General features: G+C 40.3%; 1 protein-coding gene across 2 annotated transcripts in view; it reads right to left on the bottom strand.

Moving 5' to 3' along the window:
- The window catches only part of LOC124554024, a 74,998-nt gene extending 60,838 nt beyond the window's left edge, over positions 1-14,160 (bottom strand). Inside the window, exons 1-2 of one of the 2 annotated variants that reach the window (XM_047128049.1) lie at positions 13,493-14,160; positions 7,634-8,289 (exon numbers count right to left, since the gene is read on the bottom strand). In XM_047128049.1, the coding sequence (XP_046984005.1) occupies positions 7,634-8,281 (648 nt within the window). In that variant the 5' untranslated portion in view covers positions 8,282-8,289; positions 13,493-14,160. The remainder of the gene's footprint in view (positions 1-7,633; positions 8,290-13,492) is intronic. The other variant, XM_047128050.1, reaches the window with a different exon arrangement.
- Between the last annotated feature and the right edge of the window lie 5,208 nt (positions 14,161-19,368).

Raw genomic sequence — 19,368 nt, 5'->3', positions numbered from 1 at the left:
ATTCCTTACAGAAGTAAGGAAAAACTAGTAGAAGCCAATTTCGGATAAGATCAGTTTGGATACAGAGAAATGTAGGAACACAGGAGGCAATAGCGACCCTATGACTGACCTTAGAGGAGAGGTTAAGGGAAATCTATGTTTATAGCATTTGTAGACTTGGAGAAAGATTTTGACAATGTTGACTAGTGCATGTTTTTAAGTTCTAAAGGTAACAGAAATAAAATACAAGGAGCAAAAGGCTGTAGACAACTTGCACATAAACCAGACAACAGTTAGCTGAGGAGTATGAAAGGAAAGCAATGGTTGAGAAGGAAGTGATACAGGGGTTGTAGCCTGTCCCTGATGTTATTCAATCAGTACATTGAGCAAGCAATAAGGAAAACAACGAAAAATTTGAATTAAAGTTCAGGGAGAAGAAATGAAAACTTTGAAGTTTCCCGATGACATTTTAATTCTGTCAAAGACAGCAAAGGACCTGGAAGAGCAGTTGAACAGAGCTGATAGTGTCTTGAAAGGAACATATGAGTATCAACATAAACAAAACAAGGACAATGGAATGCAGTTTAAGTAAATCAGGTGATGCCGAGAGAAATCGATTAGGAAACAAGACACTAAATAGCAGATGAGGTTTGCTATTTGGGCAGCAAAATAGATGTTATGGCCAAAGTTTAGAGAATATAAAATGTAGACTGGCAATGGCAAGAAAAGTGATTCTGAAGGAGAAAAATTTGCTAACACTGACTATAGATTTAAGTGTTAGGAAGTCTTCTCTGAAAGTATTTGTATGGAAGTGAATATGGACGATAAACAGCTGAGAGAAGAAGCTTTTAAATGTGGTGCTACTGGAGCATACTGAATATCAGATCGGTAGAACACTTAACTAATGAACAGGTACAGAGGAGAACTGGGAAGAAATGAAATTTGTGACAACCCGACTAGAAGAAGGAATCGGTTGATAAGATACATTCTGAGACATCACAGGCTCACCATAGTACTGGAGGAAAGCATGGTGGGGGGGATTAAAAATCATTGAGGAAGCGCAAAAGATCAATCCAGGAAGCAGATTCAGATGGATGTAGGTTGCAGCAGTTATTGGGAGATGAGGTTTGCACAGGATAGAGCAGCACAGAGAGCTGCATCAACTCAGTCTTTGGACTGAAGAGCACTACAACAAAATAGTATACGCAACCCATGGTCTTCAATGGCTCATTATGTAATTTCATATCGTTTGATTTCTTACCCCATTTATCTTTGTTTCTGTAATGAACTTAAAACACCTGCAACGACAATTCAAATGCTGAGAGTATGCATTGTATGTTTTGTTTGGAGACAAACATGTTCCATTCACTCATTGTACTTACTGTTGACAACAGTAATGCCCACTTTGCTCTTAAACTTGCATTCAGTATTGCTTGGATGTGTATGGGGATTGTTTTCCACTACAAGGTCAGCTATATGTCAACAGCGAGTCCTGCAAGACCGATACATTTACAAATGAAGTGTTGGCCAAAATGAACCTCATACACAAGTTCACCGAATGCAATACAAGAGCAGCAAGACAACACAATATGGAGTTATTCCCACAGTGATAATAACTATATCATAGTATAGGGTTGTTTTATCACTGTAGTGTGTTCATTTTCCCCAGAATTCACCTTAGTTTATGTATGATGTATGTACATAAGCATCAAAATACTTGTCAACATCTGCTATAAATGGTTCAAATGGCTCTGAGCACTATGGAACTTAACTTCTGAGGTCATCAGTCCCCTAGAAGTTAGAACTACTTAAACCTAACTAACCTAAGGACATCACACGCATCCATGCCCGAGGCAGGATTCGAACCTGCCACCGTAGCGGTCTTGCGACCCCAGCCTGTAGCGCCTAGAACCGCTCGGCCATCCCGGCTGGCAACATCTGTTAATATTAGATAAGTTATTGGAATTAATCTGTTTTAGCTTTTATAGTGAAAATGTGCCAAGTATGGGACAGTGTGTTGAGTATGGAATGAATGTAGATATCAGGCTACACTACAGATCAATCTGTTGCCACAACCTTTATCTCACATTTACATTTGTTGGTGTTATCAACTCATCTGAAATACCACCTACCAATTTGACCTAGACCTTGGATTATGCTACAGAATATTATGTCATGGAATGCTAAATTTCAGGGCAGGATCACTGTTGTGCAGGTAATTAGACTGAAACACAGGAAACTTGTGCAATAAACTGAATAAATCACAATTATGTCGTAAGCCAGCTGTGAGCCACTTGAGACCCCAGGTATCTCATATGCAAATAGAAAATATCCATGAACAAACTCAGATAAACTGTCTGTGTTGTCGAGGTTCGCCCTCTATGTACACAGGATGAACATTAATAAAACCAACTAACTGCTCAGGCAGATTCTTAAGTGGAAATAGAAGAAAGAAGGTCCTAAGAATAAGAGTCTGGAAACGAACGGCGTGCGTGCAACAACAACAAATCACCCTGGAACAAGATACAGAGCTGTGACCCCACCTAAATCGTAACAGATGTTCAAAGTGCCTTCACAGGATGCAATGCACACATTCACACGTTACATCACGGAGTGCCACACTCTTTTGCACATTCCAGCCTCTCTCCAAACAGTGTCACAGGTGTTGCGAACACACTGTTGAAGGATCTGTACATCAAGAACTGGTTCAGCATACATTATGCTTTTCAGATGCTCTCCGGGGTAAAAATCCAGGGGGTTTAAAATAAGTCCAGTGATCTAGCAGGCCATGCTACACCACCTCTACATCCCATTTAACACCCAGGAAAGTTGATGCTGATACGTCTACAACTAATGCAGAAGTAGGGTGGTGCTCTATCATGCATAAACATCATAACCTGTCATATTGCCAAAGGCAAAGGTAGACTATTCCACTTACATTCCTCTGTTGACGTGCAGTGCGGAACTGGCTCAATTAGGTGGTCACAAGAATCCGCTGATGCTAAACCAATGTCGACGAGTCATCTCAACCATTCCCCGAAGATTGTCTACAGCCCACAAATGACAATTATGCAGACATGATGCCAGGTCTGGTAAAAGCAGCTCTGTCAGTAAAGGGCACCAATGACTGAAATCCCGTGATCGTGATGCTCTGGTGCAAAAACCAATGACAAAATCCTCCTCATAAAGGTAAATCCACTGCTGATAACCAATTGCACTCACTCATAGCATGTGATGGGGATAGTAGTAGTAGTCATGCAGGATACAAATAATTGTACTTTGCTTACACCACACTGGCAGGCCACTCATGGAGCTTGTACTAGGTTTCTTCTCTACATCCTGTAGAATCTAGTCTGGTGTAGGCACAGTTCACTGACTCCCTGCACATTCGTCTTTCTCAAACGGCTCATGATCACACAAACGCCTAAAAAGAGCTTGATTTTATATATATATATATATATATAAAAAGCGCTGGCACGTCGATAGACACACAAACACACAAACAAACACAAACATACACACAAAATTCTAGCTTTCGCAACCAACAGTTGCTTCGTCAGGAAAGAGGGAAGGAGAGGGAAAGACAAAAGGACGTGCCAGCACTTTCGTTTGGTAAGTCACATCATGTGACTTACCATACGAAAGCGCTGGCAGGTCGATAGAAACACAAACAGACACATATATACACACAAAATTCTAGCTTTCGCAACCAATGGTTGCTTCATCAGGAAAGAGGGAAGGATGGGGAAAGACGAAAGGATGTGGGTTTTAAGGGAGAGGGTAAGGAGTCATTCCAATCCCGGGAGCGGAAAGACTTACCTTAGGGGGAAAAAAAGGATAGGTATACACTCGCGCGCGCACACACACACACACACATACCCATCCGCACAAACACAGACACAAGCAGACATTTGTAAAGGCAAAGAGTTTGGGCAGAGATGTCAGTCGAGGCGGAAGAGGCAAAGATGTTGAAAGGGCTTCCTTATACACAAATATTCCGCACGTCCAGGGCCTCGCTGCTATGGAGCACTTCCTTTCACGCCGATCACCTGCCACCCTACCTAAAACCTCTTTCCTCATTACCTTAGCCAGTTTCATCCTGACCCACAACTTCTTCACTTTTGAAGGCCAGACATACCAACAATTAAAGGGAACAGCCATGGGTACCAGGATGGCCCCCTCGTATGCCAACCTATTCATGGGTCGCTTACGAGGAAGCCTTCTTGGTTACCCAGGCCTGCCAACCCAAAGTTTGGTACAGATTTATTGATGACATCTTCATGATCTGGACTCACAGTGAAGAAGAACTCCAGAATTTCCTCTCCAACCTCAACTCCTTTGGTTCCATCGGATTCACCTGGTCCTACTCCAAATCCCATGCCACTTTCCTTGACGTTGACCTCAATCTGTCCAATGGCCAGCTTCACATGTCCGTCCACATCAAACCCACCAACAAGCAACAGTACCTCCATTATGACAGCTGCCACCCATTCCACATCAAACGGTCCCTTCCCTACAGCCTAGGTCTTCATGGCAAACGAATCTGCTCCAGTCCGGAATCCCTGAACCATTACACCAACAACCTGCAAACAGCTTTCGCATCCCGCAACTACCCTCCCGACCTGGTACAGAAGCAAATAACCAGAGCCTCTTCCTCATCCCTTCAAACCCAGAACCTCCCACAGAAGAACCCCAAAAGTGCCCCACTTGTGACTGGATACTTTCTGGGACTGGATCAGACTCTGAATGTGGCTCTCCAGCAGGGATATGACTTCCTCAAATGCGGCCCTGAAATGAGATCCATCCTTCATGAAATCCTCCCCACTCCACCAAGAGTGTCTTTCTGCCATCCACCTAACCTTCGTAACCTCTTAGTTCATCCCTATGAAATCCCCAAACCACCTTCCCTACCCTCTGGCTCCTACCCTTGCAACCGCCCTCGGTGTAAAACCTGTCCCATGCACCCTCCCACCACCACCACCACCACCACCTACTCCAGTCCTGTAACCCGGAAGGTGTACACAATCAAAGGCAGGGCCACGTGTGAAAGCACCCACGTGGTTTACCAACTGACCTGCCTACACTGCGAAGCTTTCTGTGTGGGAATGACCAGCAACAAACTGTCCATTCGCATGAATGGACACAGGCAGACAGTGTTTGTTGGTAATGAGGATCACCCTGTGGCTAAACACGCCTCGATGCACGGCCAGCACATCTTGGCACAGTGTTACACCGTCCGGGTTATCTGGATACTTCCCACTAACACCAACCTGTCAGAACTCCGGAGATGGGAACTTGCCCTTCCTATAAGTCAATATAATAAAATTAATTTTAACTTACAAAACCAGATTCTACTTTGCGTTAGTCCCACCCGTGCTAAGTCCTCATCCCATCCGTGACTGTTTTGACTGCTACTTTTATAGATACCTTTGTTTTTATTGATGTTTCATCACAGAGAATTGCTTCAATAGTGTGAATTTAGTGTTTTCAAAAGAAAGTAAGTGCAAAGTTCACAGAGTTCTTGTAAAATGTTGGTTCAATGTTCAATGCTATATCCATTCGCTGTCCCACCTGTGACAAGGTTATAAGTATGATTAACAGTTCACTCTGCAAACTTCTGATCATATTTAAAGGGAAGGTAAAACTACTATTCATACAATCAAGTTTCAACAAAGAAGTAAGCCTTATTCTTCTAATTAAAAGATTACATCAATGTCCGCAGCTGTGGCTGCATGGTAACAGTATCTGCCCAGTTTTTGTGCGCTCTTGGCTTAATTTGTTTAATGAATAAGTGTGGAAAATTACAGAATCGTGTGTGTTAAGTATTACTTCAGAATGTAAGAGATTTGTGTACGAATAAATGCACTGCAGTCCAAAAAGCTAAAAGCCTAGAACGTTAGCAGCAAACGAGAACAATGTCCTATCTCTTAACAACAATGGACACCATCAATAAGTAAAGAAAAGTATCAATATTTTAATGAATCATTTCCAGCTACAAAACTATTTTTCCTGTCAGTTAAAGGAACTTGTTAACAACTTAACACTATTGAAGTTAAAATCTTCTGGGTTATTAAGCTGCGTCGTGTTCCTTCTAAAATGATAGACGTTTCGACCCCTCTGCTGGGATCTTCCTCAGGATCTTCTGGTGTCCACTACTGCTAGAACACAGTAGTGGACATCAGAAGATCCTGAGGAAGATACCAGCAGAGGGGTCGAAGCGTCTATCATTTTAGATGAAACATGATGCGGCCTAATAACCCAGAACATTTTAACTTCAGTGATAACAGCCACGAAACCCTGCAAACTTACATAACTTAATGGTATGTCTACACAAGGTCACTTTCCTCATGTGCAATCACAGATACCTGGGAATGGAAGGACAGGCACAAAAAGTTGTGGAAAGAACACATGTACGCATGGACATTCCCATGTACATACACTGCCTCATTACCCAAGCCGTCTACTGTGGATCCCCTTCTTTTCTTGGGAGCTTCTGCTGGATCTGCTAAGATGAAAAGGTGACAAAAAAAAATTGCAAAAGCTAGTGTGGGTCAAGAAGTAGCTAAATAACAAAGGTACAAGAAATAAAAAGTGACTATATTTTGTTTGCAAATTTCATGAGGTAGTCACAGGAAGATTTTAGTCTTTCAGCTGCGGAAGCTGTAGCACTAAGTCTGGCAATTTTTCATTAGCTAGTACCATTTAATTTAAATTTCAAAACAAAGCATTTTAGTGATTATTTCTGAAACTGAGAAATATTTAACAAAGAGTTTTAAACGTTATGTGAAGCTTAATTAACTTTCAGTGTCTCATTTGTATTTTATTTTATAAAAAAATGATTACTCCACTTTAATCATGAAAGATTATATTTAGGAATTGCTTAGGTGCCAAAGTTCTGTTCTCCAATTTTGTATCTCATTTAAATTTCTAATAGTTTGTTGCGGAGCAACACAGACCCTATCATTTCTTTTCTTCAGACACGTGTTGTTAAGCCACCAAAGCTCAAATATTCATCCACAGTTGTCATACACACTTTTCATAAATTTCTAACTTCTCATTCCCTTTTTTGCATTTTGAAACTTACAGTAACTTTTTATGATTGGAGCCTTCTACCTGACAACTGATACCCAGAGCATCATATCCCAAATTTTTATTCAAATCATCTTTGGTAACTGCATTCCATGTGGCTGTTTTTTGTCTGTAAGCATCTACCAAGTTAAACGGGCTTCCTTTCGAGTCAACACGTACCAACACACACAAATTGCCTCTCGGCATAACCTTAACATATTACACAATGAAACACACACAGGCCCCACCTGCCAGTCATCTGCTGAAAAAGCACAAAGATTCCTACTGAAACAAAGGTGGGAAGGAATGTGCATGCACAGCCCCCCATTTTTAGGTAAGTATGCACACAGAAACACACAAGCGTAGTTGTGCTATTGGAAACTTCGGCGTACACGCATATTGCAACAGAAAAAAAAGGCACGGCACAGACAATTTACGGGTTGGCCTAATATGTGAAGTACCAATAAATTTTAAAAAACTGATCACATCTTACAAGAGAGCACGATCTTTACAATTGGAATTGTAATCCCGAGTCATTTTAGAGAGAGGTTGCAACTATCACGTACAGAATATGAAAATAACTAACCTGCACATTTGCGTTGGTTTCAAAACTGTAATCCACTAGATTCTTATTGAAGCCCCAGTTGTAGAACACTGTCAAAATATCGTCCAGCATCAAGGGTGGCTCGAATCGGCACGCACACAGGGCGTGGTAGAAGCGCCTGACAGCGACCACGTCGTCGCAGACGGACACCTGGTAGAAGAGGAACTTGGGGAAGGTGTCTGCGACAGCACATCGGTGCACGTGGGTCTGCTGGGCGAAGGCCTCGACGTGTGGTAAGACCTGCTGCCAGGTGCCCGGGCCGGTCAGATGCTCGCAGTACTTGCAGCGCGCCGCCCCCACCTCCGGGAAGCACGACAGTGACAGGGTGTCCGCAGAGAAGACGCGGAAACAGTCTCGCGCGCACACGACCTCTTCCGGTGGCTTCCACGAGGCGGCATCGATTGTGCAGCTCTCCTGAATGTCACTCGGCCCACTCTTGCAGATACTCTCCACCAGCGAATCCACTTCCTTTTTATCGTCTTCGGTGACGCGCTTTTCTTTTTCCTCCAAATATTTGTCAAAATTAGCAATCAGCTCCTGCATCCTGGCAGAAAGCTCGTCTTCCCTCTGTCTCCTCGCGAGGATTGTCGAGGTGTCCTCCACTTCGATGTCCTCGACATCTGAATACATACTGGTATCTAAAACAGAAAAATGTTTCATTCGGGAGTAATGTTACTAAAACTGTTTCTCCAAAAAATCATTACAACCAATTTTTTTAACACGCATGTCTGAAATATTGCATGTACCGAGCCAGGATGAAGATCAGTATTTTAATGGGAATATACTGCGAAAGTCGAAGGACACATATTTTGGAATGTAAACTATTTTTGACCTTTTTATTACATTTTCTTTACAAAAGAGCCTTAATTGAAATTCCAAATGTGAGATTTGAAAATTTTATTGTATTACCCTACAATGGGTATAGAGGTGGCCTCGGCATGTTCATTTATAATTTCAAACCGATGACATACAGACCATCAAAGGGTGTGTGGTGACATACTGTCACTCAGATGTTGAGAAAGCTTCCTGAACCCGTCTAATGGCACATCACGTTTCATGTTTAAAAGAAAAAAGAACCTGAAAGCTCCAGTCAACACAGATGATTTTCTAAAAAAAAAATCTTTCAATAGTGTTCAAAAAGAATTAAATTACTATAGCAGTAGCTCATTTCTGTTAAGCACAAATAGAAGAAATATTTCTATTTCATGAACACAAAAAGCACTTTTGGAACTGTTACGCCACAATCACATCTAGTGTGAAACATTTGGCAACAAAATTGTTAAGGCTTTCGTGGCCACTTGTTGACAAACTGCCTATTGGCTTCTGTCTCGGGTTCTTCGGCCGACGTTCATCTAATGATTTTTCTGACGTTTCGCCAGCACGAGTGGCTGGCATTGTCAAATGCTTCACCCTCCATTGCCGGTGGTGAACTGGAGCCGAGCTCTCATGCCAACGTCCGAGGGCTTCTCCGCGGTCATTTCCAGTGCACGCACTGAATGAGACCGACCACGTAATAAAACTTGCCGACATGGAAGTTCTGGCTGTAGAGAAGCACTATCACACGCGCTTGTTCAGAGAAGCTGTAGAAATACAAAAACACGCGAACAGTTTGAACAAGAAAGAGGAAAGCCTTAAGGTAAACGGATCCTGGCTTCCCGTATTGCAGTGAACGACCGTCGCAGGTAGCAAGAGGAGAACCGCACCAGAAATGACCGCGGAGAAGCCCTCGGACGTTGGCGCACCAGGTACATATAGTCTGCGGCCGCTAGCTCGGCTCCAGTTCACCACTGGCAATGGAGGGTGAAGCTTTGACAATGCCAACCACTCGTGCTGGCAAAATATCATAAAAATCATTAGATGAACGTCGGCCGAAGAACCCGAGACAGAAGCCAATAGGCAGTTTGTCATTTGGCAACAAGTTCAGCACAGATCTAAGAAAACATTGTTTATGGCTGGTAATCATTAAATGCCACTATATGGCACAAGTATATGTTCTGACTAACTTTGAGTAGCAGACTCCAGTAATTTTTGAACTTTTTACACCCTTAAAAGAAAGAGGAGTGCCTCTGGAATGAACAAAGTGAGAATTAATAAAATTCCAAACATAGTCCCATTGAAGTGTAAGTAACCACTTCATACAACTTATTAGTTCCAGAATGAAATTTTCACTCTGCAGCGGAGTGTGCGCCGATATGAAACTTCCTGGCACATTAAAAATGTGTGCTGGACTGAGACTCGAACTCGGGACCTTTGCCTTTCGTGGGCAAGTTTCAAGCAATAAGTTACTACCTGTATCTGTTGATAAACTACGATCATCACCTGCACATACAAATTTTGTCAAGTGGCTAATAAATGTGAACTCGCATATTGTTCGAAAATTCATTTGTGTGTAGGTGAAATGGGGAGGCTGGACACTGCATTTCTACAAGGCAGGGCATCCGATAATAGTTTATCACAGGTCATCACTTGCCGGCTCAGCAGTAGCTCCATGGAGGTAGGCCCTTTCCCGGAGATACACAGCACTCCGGACACTGGTGTTGATAAAAGGATGAAATCACGAGAACAGCTCAGTGTCTTCGATGTTCTATTTAATGACAGAAATGTATTACAGTGTGTGTTTCCCCGAGTTATTTCGAATTAATACATACAATATTATGAAAAGGATACACTGCTACTCGCCATATACAGAGATGTTGAGTCGCAGACAGGCACAACGAAAAGACTAACAAACATGTTAGCTTTCAGACAGAAGGCCGCCTTCTGAAATAGACAACATACACACACATTCACACAAAAGCAGCTCTACCACATACATGACCACTGCATCTGGCTGCCAGCAACAGTTCTCTATCCTTTTCATAACAGTGTCATTATTCCACCACAGATTTTTCACTGTTTGAGTTAACATATAACATTTCATAAAAAAGATATAGGCCCCCTATCTTTATTCGGTGTATTCGAGAGAGAGTTTGCACTTAAGTTTTCAGCCTCAAGATTTCAGTCTATGGAGACAAAGTCAACATCAAGAATAATCACAGTACATGAGTATAAGAAAAAAAGGATCTCATGTGATCATATGACAATCTATTTATTATTATTATTATATTATTATTTACTATTTTTATTATTAGTCCTGTGGATAAAATCAGTACAGTAACTTGTACAATTGACGCGTTAAGTCAATACAAAAATGCATATTACAACAAATAGCCTACACGAGGAATATCAAACAGCATTTTCAAAAAAAATTAGCTAAGAGCTCTTTAAAACAGCAGACATTAACGCTATAATGCTGATTGTGTTATTTTTACCTGGATAGCAAAGGTTGTAATTCTACAACATCATGTAGTTTATCATCTTATGTGCTGCAGGAGTGGACAAAATGACATGCTCAAACAGTAACAGTTTCTAACCTGTTTACTTTAATTTCTACAGAAGGCATAAAGACACGCATGAAAATATCTTAAGTGATGACTGTTTTGATTTACTTTTATTTACTAGGACAAGTCAGATTCCAAAAATTCCTGGATGGGGTAAAAACAGTATTTTATTCAGAGATTTTACATGCATTTTAAATTTTTTCACTTCCCAAATTCCTTTTATTGATGTTGCAAGGTGATAGCATAATTCTATTCCCATACATTTAACACCATTATTGTATAAGTTTGTTGGATGGGTGAATTAGTCTTAAAGAGGTTTTTCAACTTTTTTCATGGGGTGGTGATCCATACCTCTGAAGTCTGTTAATGCTTTCCTTAGTGAAATGTATTTCTAGTATGTATTGGCATGAAAGGGATAATATATTTGGCTTCTTAAATAGTGGTGCGCATGGTTCTCTTTGGTGTTCGAATAAAATTGTCAAAATTGTTCTGACTACTTTCTTTTGAAGTTTCACTAACTTAAACTAAGGCCCCCCCCTTTTTTTTTTTTTTTTTTTTTTTTTTTTAAAAAAAAAAAAAAAAAAAAAAAAAGGTATTGAGGGGAAAAGATCATAATACTTAACACTGTACTAATGCTTACAACATTCCTTATGGATTTGATCATAAAACATGAGTGTTGTGCTAGTTAATGTGCTTTCTACAAGTAATGATGTCAATTATGGCTTCTGTACCCTGTCAACTTTAACTCCAAATCTAACTATGAATTAGCTGAGGTTGAACACACAACACTTCACCATACAGAAATTCAGTGGTATGCTTAATATTATCAGAAGCATTCTAGAGAGGCCTCTGCTAATAGAATGCAACCAAATTTCATCAGGTACTAAGAAAACAAAGGGTTCGTAAGTATAAGGCAGGTGGATCAACAACTGCAGCTTCCCCTACCACATTTGTCTGTACAAATTGTGACAATACTTCTGTAAAGCAAGTGATGTAAATGTAGTGATGTAAATGTTTGTCACTAGCTTTGTGCCACACTAACATTAAAACAGCAGTATATTATGACTTATGTAAGATGTGTTAACTAAAGTATACTGATTACATTTACATTGTAACTCGTTTCGAAGATAAATTCAAACCAATTTTATAATTGTATTGGAACAATATAAAATAATCTCTTCCAGCACCTTCATGCAGCTGAACTGTGCAAGACATGCGAAGTGACTTAGAAGCCTCCACATTTTGAATAATATGTTTCATCTGTACAGAATGAGATGATAGTTTAACATATGTACACATTAACTTCTGTGTGCAAACAAACATTCAAGGAGTCACAACCGTAACAGCACTTATTTATGCCACCTCTGAACTATGGGAGACTATACAAGCAATTCAGGGTCTCCATACAAAACATTAAAGTATTCATGTCAATTTCATCCACCGGAACAAAAAAAATGCCAAAAAGTGACAATCTTCAACATTCGTTTATCAAGGCATCTCCAACAATCTGATAAGTTTTATACTGGAGAGCATATGTCACAGCGATGACTAAGGTGGGTAAATAATATGATGTGCCCGAATTGTGGTCAGAAAGATATCACAACTTTTAACTGCATGAATATTATATTTCTTACGTTAGTATAAAACAAATAGTTCACTAACTATTCAATTTTAGTGTGCTGTCACACCAACAGGATTATAATGATGTAATGTCTTTTATTCTGAAAAATGCAGTTCCTGTATTGTTTATACAAGATGTGTGAAGTTTCTAGTGTATTACAAACTTCATATACTACCTACATATTCACAGTTTAACACTGAATTGGCAAAGTAATGTGCATTTGTCACACCTGTAACAAAGAGGCATACTGGTAATCCAATTACCACAATGTACATGACACGTTTGTGATTGTGGCTTCTTCAATTGTAAGTTCAGGGTGTCATCCATTCTCGACATTAAAATTTATGTGACTTATTCTAAATGTATCGCTCCAAACGCGTCCACATGTGCAGACATAAACACAAAATGATCCACTACTGAAGCACCGATTCAGGCGTTCTACAACTATGAATGAAATACAACATTCAGTCACATTATGGCCCATATGTACCGCTCTACGAAAGTGGAGCACTTTTTAACAGGACTCCACTCTACATCCACAATAAATGCCAACAATGTCACCAAGGACTTGGCAACTAGTACCAACGGGAGCCAATACTTTTCAGTCCATTCCTATGCACTCAACATTTACAATCCACCAAACAGAATTACCGCTGACAATCTTACTCAAAAATACTATAAATTTGTTCAGTACGACATCACTATCCACAGTAGAAAACTGAAATTTAGAAATACAAGGACGGAAAAAATTTCCTTCATGATTTAGAAGGGAACGAGTACGGGTTTCAAACTGCAGATATACTATAACCTATACTTGCACGTTTACATTAATGTCATTACCTGTAACTCAAACAGCTTCGTCGCAGATGGACTAATAAATGGAATGCTCCAGTTAATGTTTGTGTCACAACAGTTACTTGACATTCACAATCATTACTTGATTACAATCGTTGGCGTCCCCATGTCACAAATGATCACCTTCCAACCCAATCTAATCCTAAACGTACATTTAGCAACGCGTTTGAGTGTGGGTTCAAAAAACATTAATAAAAAGTGGACAACACAAGCATATCGTGGTTATGAACGGAACAGTTCTATTCGTATTACTATGCAAAAGGGTAAAATAAACACAGAGGTTCACAAGCGATTAAAGTTATTGGCATATACTACATTCATATCCACCACACTGAAACGCAGACAAAAAGTGGATCTATAATCAAAATTATGAAACTTTCACTACCGAACACTGATAAGACGCTAATCACAAATTACAATTATACTCGCCCGTGTGGATTTATCTTGTTTTTCTGCGTACTAGAACGCGTGGTATTTTATAACATATCACACATCGCAATACCATAAAAAACATCGATTTGTCAACCTCCCACAACTGTAACTCTCTCGCTCACTTTCTACAATTACACATGCGGCACTTCACAAAAATCCCCATTTGACTTCCCTCCTAAATTTGGCCAAAGATTCCAATCCATTTCGCTCTGACATCTTGTCATTTCAAAGTCGATCAGAAACTAGATCTATATTCTATGGTAAATCTCGACGATCTTCTCGAAGTCTTACTCGATTCGAAAATTGATGTCTTTAATTATGTTGGAGCGAAATACTGTAGATTGGAGTACAAATAACTTATTGGTCCTTTCTTTATTGTAACCAAAAGTTAAAACAAAGATATAATTTTATAATGTCACGAAAGACAGCCGTATACTGGATCCACATCCGCATCTACATCCATACTCCGCAAGCCATCTGACGGTGTGTGGCGGAGGGTACCCTGAGTACCTCTATCGGTTCTCCTTTCTATTCCAGTCTCGTATTGTTCGTGGAAAGAAGGATTGTCGGTGTGCTTCTGTGTGGACTCTAATCTCTCTGATTTTATCCTCATGGTCTCTTCGCGAGATATACGTAGGAGGAAGCAATATACTGATTGACTCTTCGGTGCAGGTATGTTCTAGAAACTTTAACAAAAGCCCGTACCGAGCTACTGAGCGTCTCTCCTGCAGAGTCTTCCACTGGAGTTTATCTATCATCTCCGTAACGCTTTCGCGATTACTAAATGATCCTGTAACGAAGCGCGCTGCTCGCCATTGGATCCCCTCTATCTCCTCTATCAACCCATATCTGGTACGGATTCCACACTGCTGAGCAGTATTCAAGCAGTGGGCGAACAACTGTACTGTAACCTACTTCCTTTGTTTTCGGATTGCATTTCCTTAGGATTCTTCCAATGAATCTCAATCTGGCATCTGCTTTACCGACGATCAACGTTATATGATCATTCCATTTTAAATCACTCCTAATGCGTACTCCCAGATAATTTATGTAATTAACTGCTTCCAGTTGCTGACCTGCTATATTGTTGCTAAATGATAAAGGATCTTTCTTTCTATGTATTCGCAGCACATCACACTCTTCTACATTGAAATTCAATTGCCATTCCCGGCACCATGCGTCAATTCGCTGCAGATCCTCCTGCATTTCAGTACAATTTTCCATTGTTACAACCTCTTGATACACCACAGCATCATCTGCAAAAAGCCTCAGTGAACTTCCGATGTCATCCACAAGGACATTTAAGTATATTGTGAATAGCAACGGTCCTCTGACACTCCCCTGCGGCACACCTGAAATCACTCTTACTTCGGAAGACTTCTCTCCATTGAGAATGACATGCTGCGTTCTGTTATCTAGGAACTCTTCAATCCAATCACACAATTGGTCTGATAGTCCATATGCCCTTACTCTGTTCATTAAACGACTGCGAGGAACTGTATTGAACGCCTTGCGGAAGTCAAGAAACACGGCATCTACCTGTGAACCCGTGTCAATGGCCCTCTGAGTCTCGTGGACGAATAGGATGAAAATAAATATCTGGCGCACTCACACCACGAAAAGTGAAAATGAAACCCCCTCAAAAAAAAAAAAAAAAAAAGAACTAGGTACAACATCCTCACTGCTGTCAACACTCCCAGTCTTGTTTTATTGAGTTTGTTTTGAGATCATTAACAGAGCTTTTCTGTTTAATATGAATTTGTCTGTAGTTAAAGGTTTTGTAATAAGTCTGCCGACTGTTTATTAGAATAAACATAATAAACTTCAGTCTCATTATTTTCAACATGATCACGTATATAATGCTATTTAATGTCAATGTCCTCGGTATCTTTGTGGTGTTCTGTGTTTTTAATCGGGTGAATAGCACTTGGATTGTCAGCATGGAGTGTTGTTGGTTTGTCTAACTGAAAACCAAGTTCATTGAGAAAACCACGCAACCAAATATCTTCAGCACCAGCATCTGAAGCTACTATGTACTCGGCCTCCTTTGTTGATCTACTTACACATTTCTGTCGACGTGAACACCAAGTCACAGACCCACCTGCTAACAAATTCACATTGCCTGTCGTTGACCGACGAGTGTCACAGTCACCAGCGAAGTCGGCATCTGAGTAGACCAGCAAAGTCGGCAACTGGGTAGACCACCAGTCCAGTAGAGTCAGCTTTGTACCTTATGGTCACGTCCCTGGTCCGCTGTAGGTATTTCATAATCCTTTTAACAGCATGACAGTGGTTGAGACCCAGATTACGTAAAAAACTTGCTTACCATACTCACAGCGAACACGGTGGCTGGCTGTGAGACAGTTGGTGCAAACATTAACCTACCGACTGCCTGCCGATATGATCTGCTTTCCATCCCCTTTATCTCATGTTGGTTTGCGGGAGATTGCCCGGTGAGCAACATGATTCCAACATCATAAGTAGTGAAGTTCGGTTTTGAATCATACATGAGCCGCCCGTTGTGACCGAGCAGTTCTAGGCTCTTCAATCTGGAACCGCGCGACAGCTGCAGTCGCTGGTTCGAATCCTACCTCGGGCATGGATGTGTATGGTGTCTTTAGGTTAGTTAGGTTTAAGTAGTTCTAAGTTGTAGGCGACTGATGACCTCAGATGTTAAGTCTCATAGTGCTCAGAGCCATTTGAACCATTTTTTGACTCATCCATGTTAAACCTGTGAAATAAACAATTGATCTATCTTTGCTGGACTATGTAGATTTCTTTTGTAGAAGGGCTTTGTTCAGTTTCCAATCCGCAGAATTATTTTCTATTGCCCAGAGTAATTTCAAACATTGATCCCAGCGCTGTCAAAACATTTTGCAGTATTTTTCGAGATTTACAAATAAGCAAGCAATCATCCATATAAAGCATCAGATAAACATCAGTGCCATCTGTTAAAGCATCGAAGCCACATTTGTCTGCATTCAGTTGCACAAAGCCAAACATTGTCAGAAAATGTACAAATTTTTTAGTCTGACAACGTGGTGATCATTTGAGTCCAGATAGATACTTCTTCAGTTTGCAAACATAATTTGAGCCTTCTACAACAAAACCTTTCGGTTGTTCCATGTAAACTTCTTCTTTTAAATCCCCTTTCAGGAATACAGTCTTAACATCAAACCGCCTAATTTCCATATCTCGTGAAGCTGCTATGGCTAATAAAACTCTGATTGAATCATATCGGACCACAGGAAAGATGTCTCTTCACAATCTATTTCTTCTCGTTGTGAATAATCTTTTGCACATAATCTAACTTTAAAGCCGTCAATTTTTCCGTCATAATTCTGCTTCACACGATAGACCCACTTACATCAAACTGCCTTGCAGCTGTGTGGAAATGGTACTAGATCCCAAGTTATGTTCTTTTTCAAGGATGTCATTTCCTCTTCCATTGCTTGTTTCCACACTATTACTTTTTCAAAAGTTTGAGGTTCAAAGATAATGGTAGAACAAGCTATATCTTGGTCCCAAAAACGAGCAGATGCTCGCAGATTAGACTGACCTCTAAGATTCATCCTTTGATTTTCTTTAATTTGTTCATCAGTATCATCCTCTTCAGATTCCTCTCGAACATCTTCTTGATTTTTTCATTTGTTCACCAGTATCATCCTCTTCAGATTCCTCTTGAACATCTTCCGTAGAAGTATATCTTTGTTCTATGTTTAAGCTATGGGTTTGTTCTTCATTGAAAGATACATTGCAGGAGATTGTAATTTTCTTTGACTCAGGATTGTAGAGGCGATAATTGGTTCTATACCCATCATATTCAATCATGATCGATTTCTTTGATTTACTCTACCATTTTGATCTAAACTTATAAGGAAGGAGGTTTTCCAAACCATTTTTCACACAGCGTAACACTGTCATTTGATTTACATGGTCGGCGATTTAAGATACATGCAGCACAATTTACTGCCTGTGCCCCTAATTCGTGAGACACATCATACTTAATAATATAGTGTGTGCACACTCAGCGATGGACCTATTTTCTCGTTCAATTAGGCCATTCTGCTGTGGTATATAGGGACTTGTTTTCCCATGTATTATACCATTTTGCTTGAAGTAATCTTCAAATTGCTTATTTATGAATTCGGCTCCATTGTCACTTCTCAGAACTTTGATTTTTTTCCAGTTTGTTTTTCAATCAGTCTCTGAAATTCCAAAAACACAGCGAAAGTATCATGCTTCCTTTTAAGAAAATACACGAACATGTATGTAGTGCAATCACCCTTGAAAACTATGTACAAATGTGCACCTCCAAGAGACGGTTTTCTCATCAATCCACTCAAATCTACATGAATAAATTCGCCAGGGACTTTGGATTTTGATTGCAAATTTGAATTAAAAGATTTTTTTTCCTCTTGCCATACTGACATGGTTCACATGAAGATTTTCAACTTTCTTCATACTGAAACCAGGTATTAAGTTCAGATTAGTAGTATTCTTGAGACTACCGAAATTAATGATCCGAAGTCTCCCATGCCAGATCATGGTGGAATTCAGGGATTTGCCTGTTCCACATTTGGGCATTTAAACAACATTTGATAACACTGATTGTCCATCTCAATTCCTGCTGCAGTTAGACCTGAACCGCGAACTTCCACCCTCTTGTCGCAAAAAATAACTTTCATTCTTCTTTTTGTGACTGCTCCCGCTGAAAATAATTTTTTTTTTTTCAGGTTAGGAATATATAAAGTGTTTTCCAAAGTGTGAGATTGCCATTTACCCTCAACTAATGACAATACTTCAACTGATCCAATGCCTTCTGCTTTGACGATAGTTGTTGTTGTTGTTGTTGTTGTTGTGGTCTTCAGTACTGAGACTGGTTTGATGCAGCTCTCCATACTACTCTATCCTGTGCAAGCTTCTTCATCTCCCAGTACCTACCGCAACCTACATCCTTCTGAACCTGCTTAGTGTATTGATCTCTTGGTCTCCCTCTACGATTTTTACCCTCAAAGCTGCCCTCCAATGCTAAATTTGTGATCCCTTGATGCCTCAAAACATGTCCTACCAACCGATCCCTTCTTCTAGTCAAGTTGTGCCACAAACTTCTCTTCTCCCCAATCCTATTCAATACCTCCTCATTAGTTACGTGATCTACCCACCTTTTCTTCAGCATTCTTCTGTAGCACCACATTTCGAAAGCTTCTATTCTCTTCTTGTCCAAACTGGTTATCGTCCATGTTTCACTTCCATACATGGCTACACTCCATACAAATACTTTCAGAAACGACTTCCTGACAATTAAATCTATACTCGATGTTAACAAATTTCTCTTCTTCAGAAACGATTTCCTTGCCATTGCCAGTCTACATTTTATATCCTCTCTACTTCGACCATCATCAGTTATTTTACTGCCTAAATAGCAA

This window comes from Schistocerca americana, chromosome 11, assembly GCF_021461395.2.
Source record: "Schistocerca americana isolate TAMUIC-IGC-003095 chromosome 11, iqSchAmer2.1, whole genome shotgun sequence".
In the NCBI taxonomy this organism is placed as follows: Eukaryota; Metazoa; Arthropoda; class Insecta; order Orthoptera; family Acrididae; genus Schistocerca; species Schistocerca americana.
Note: the sequence above shows the minus strand (reverse complement) of the source record. Positions and strands in the feature narration are given on the sequence as shown.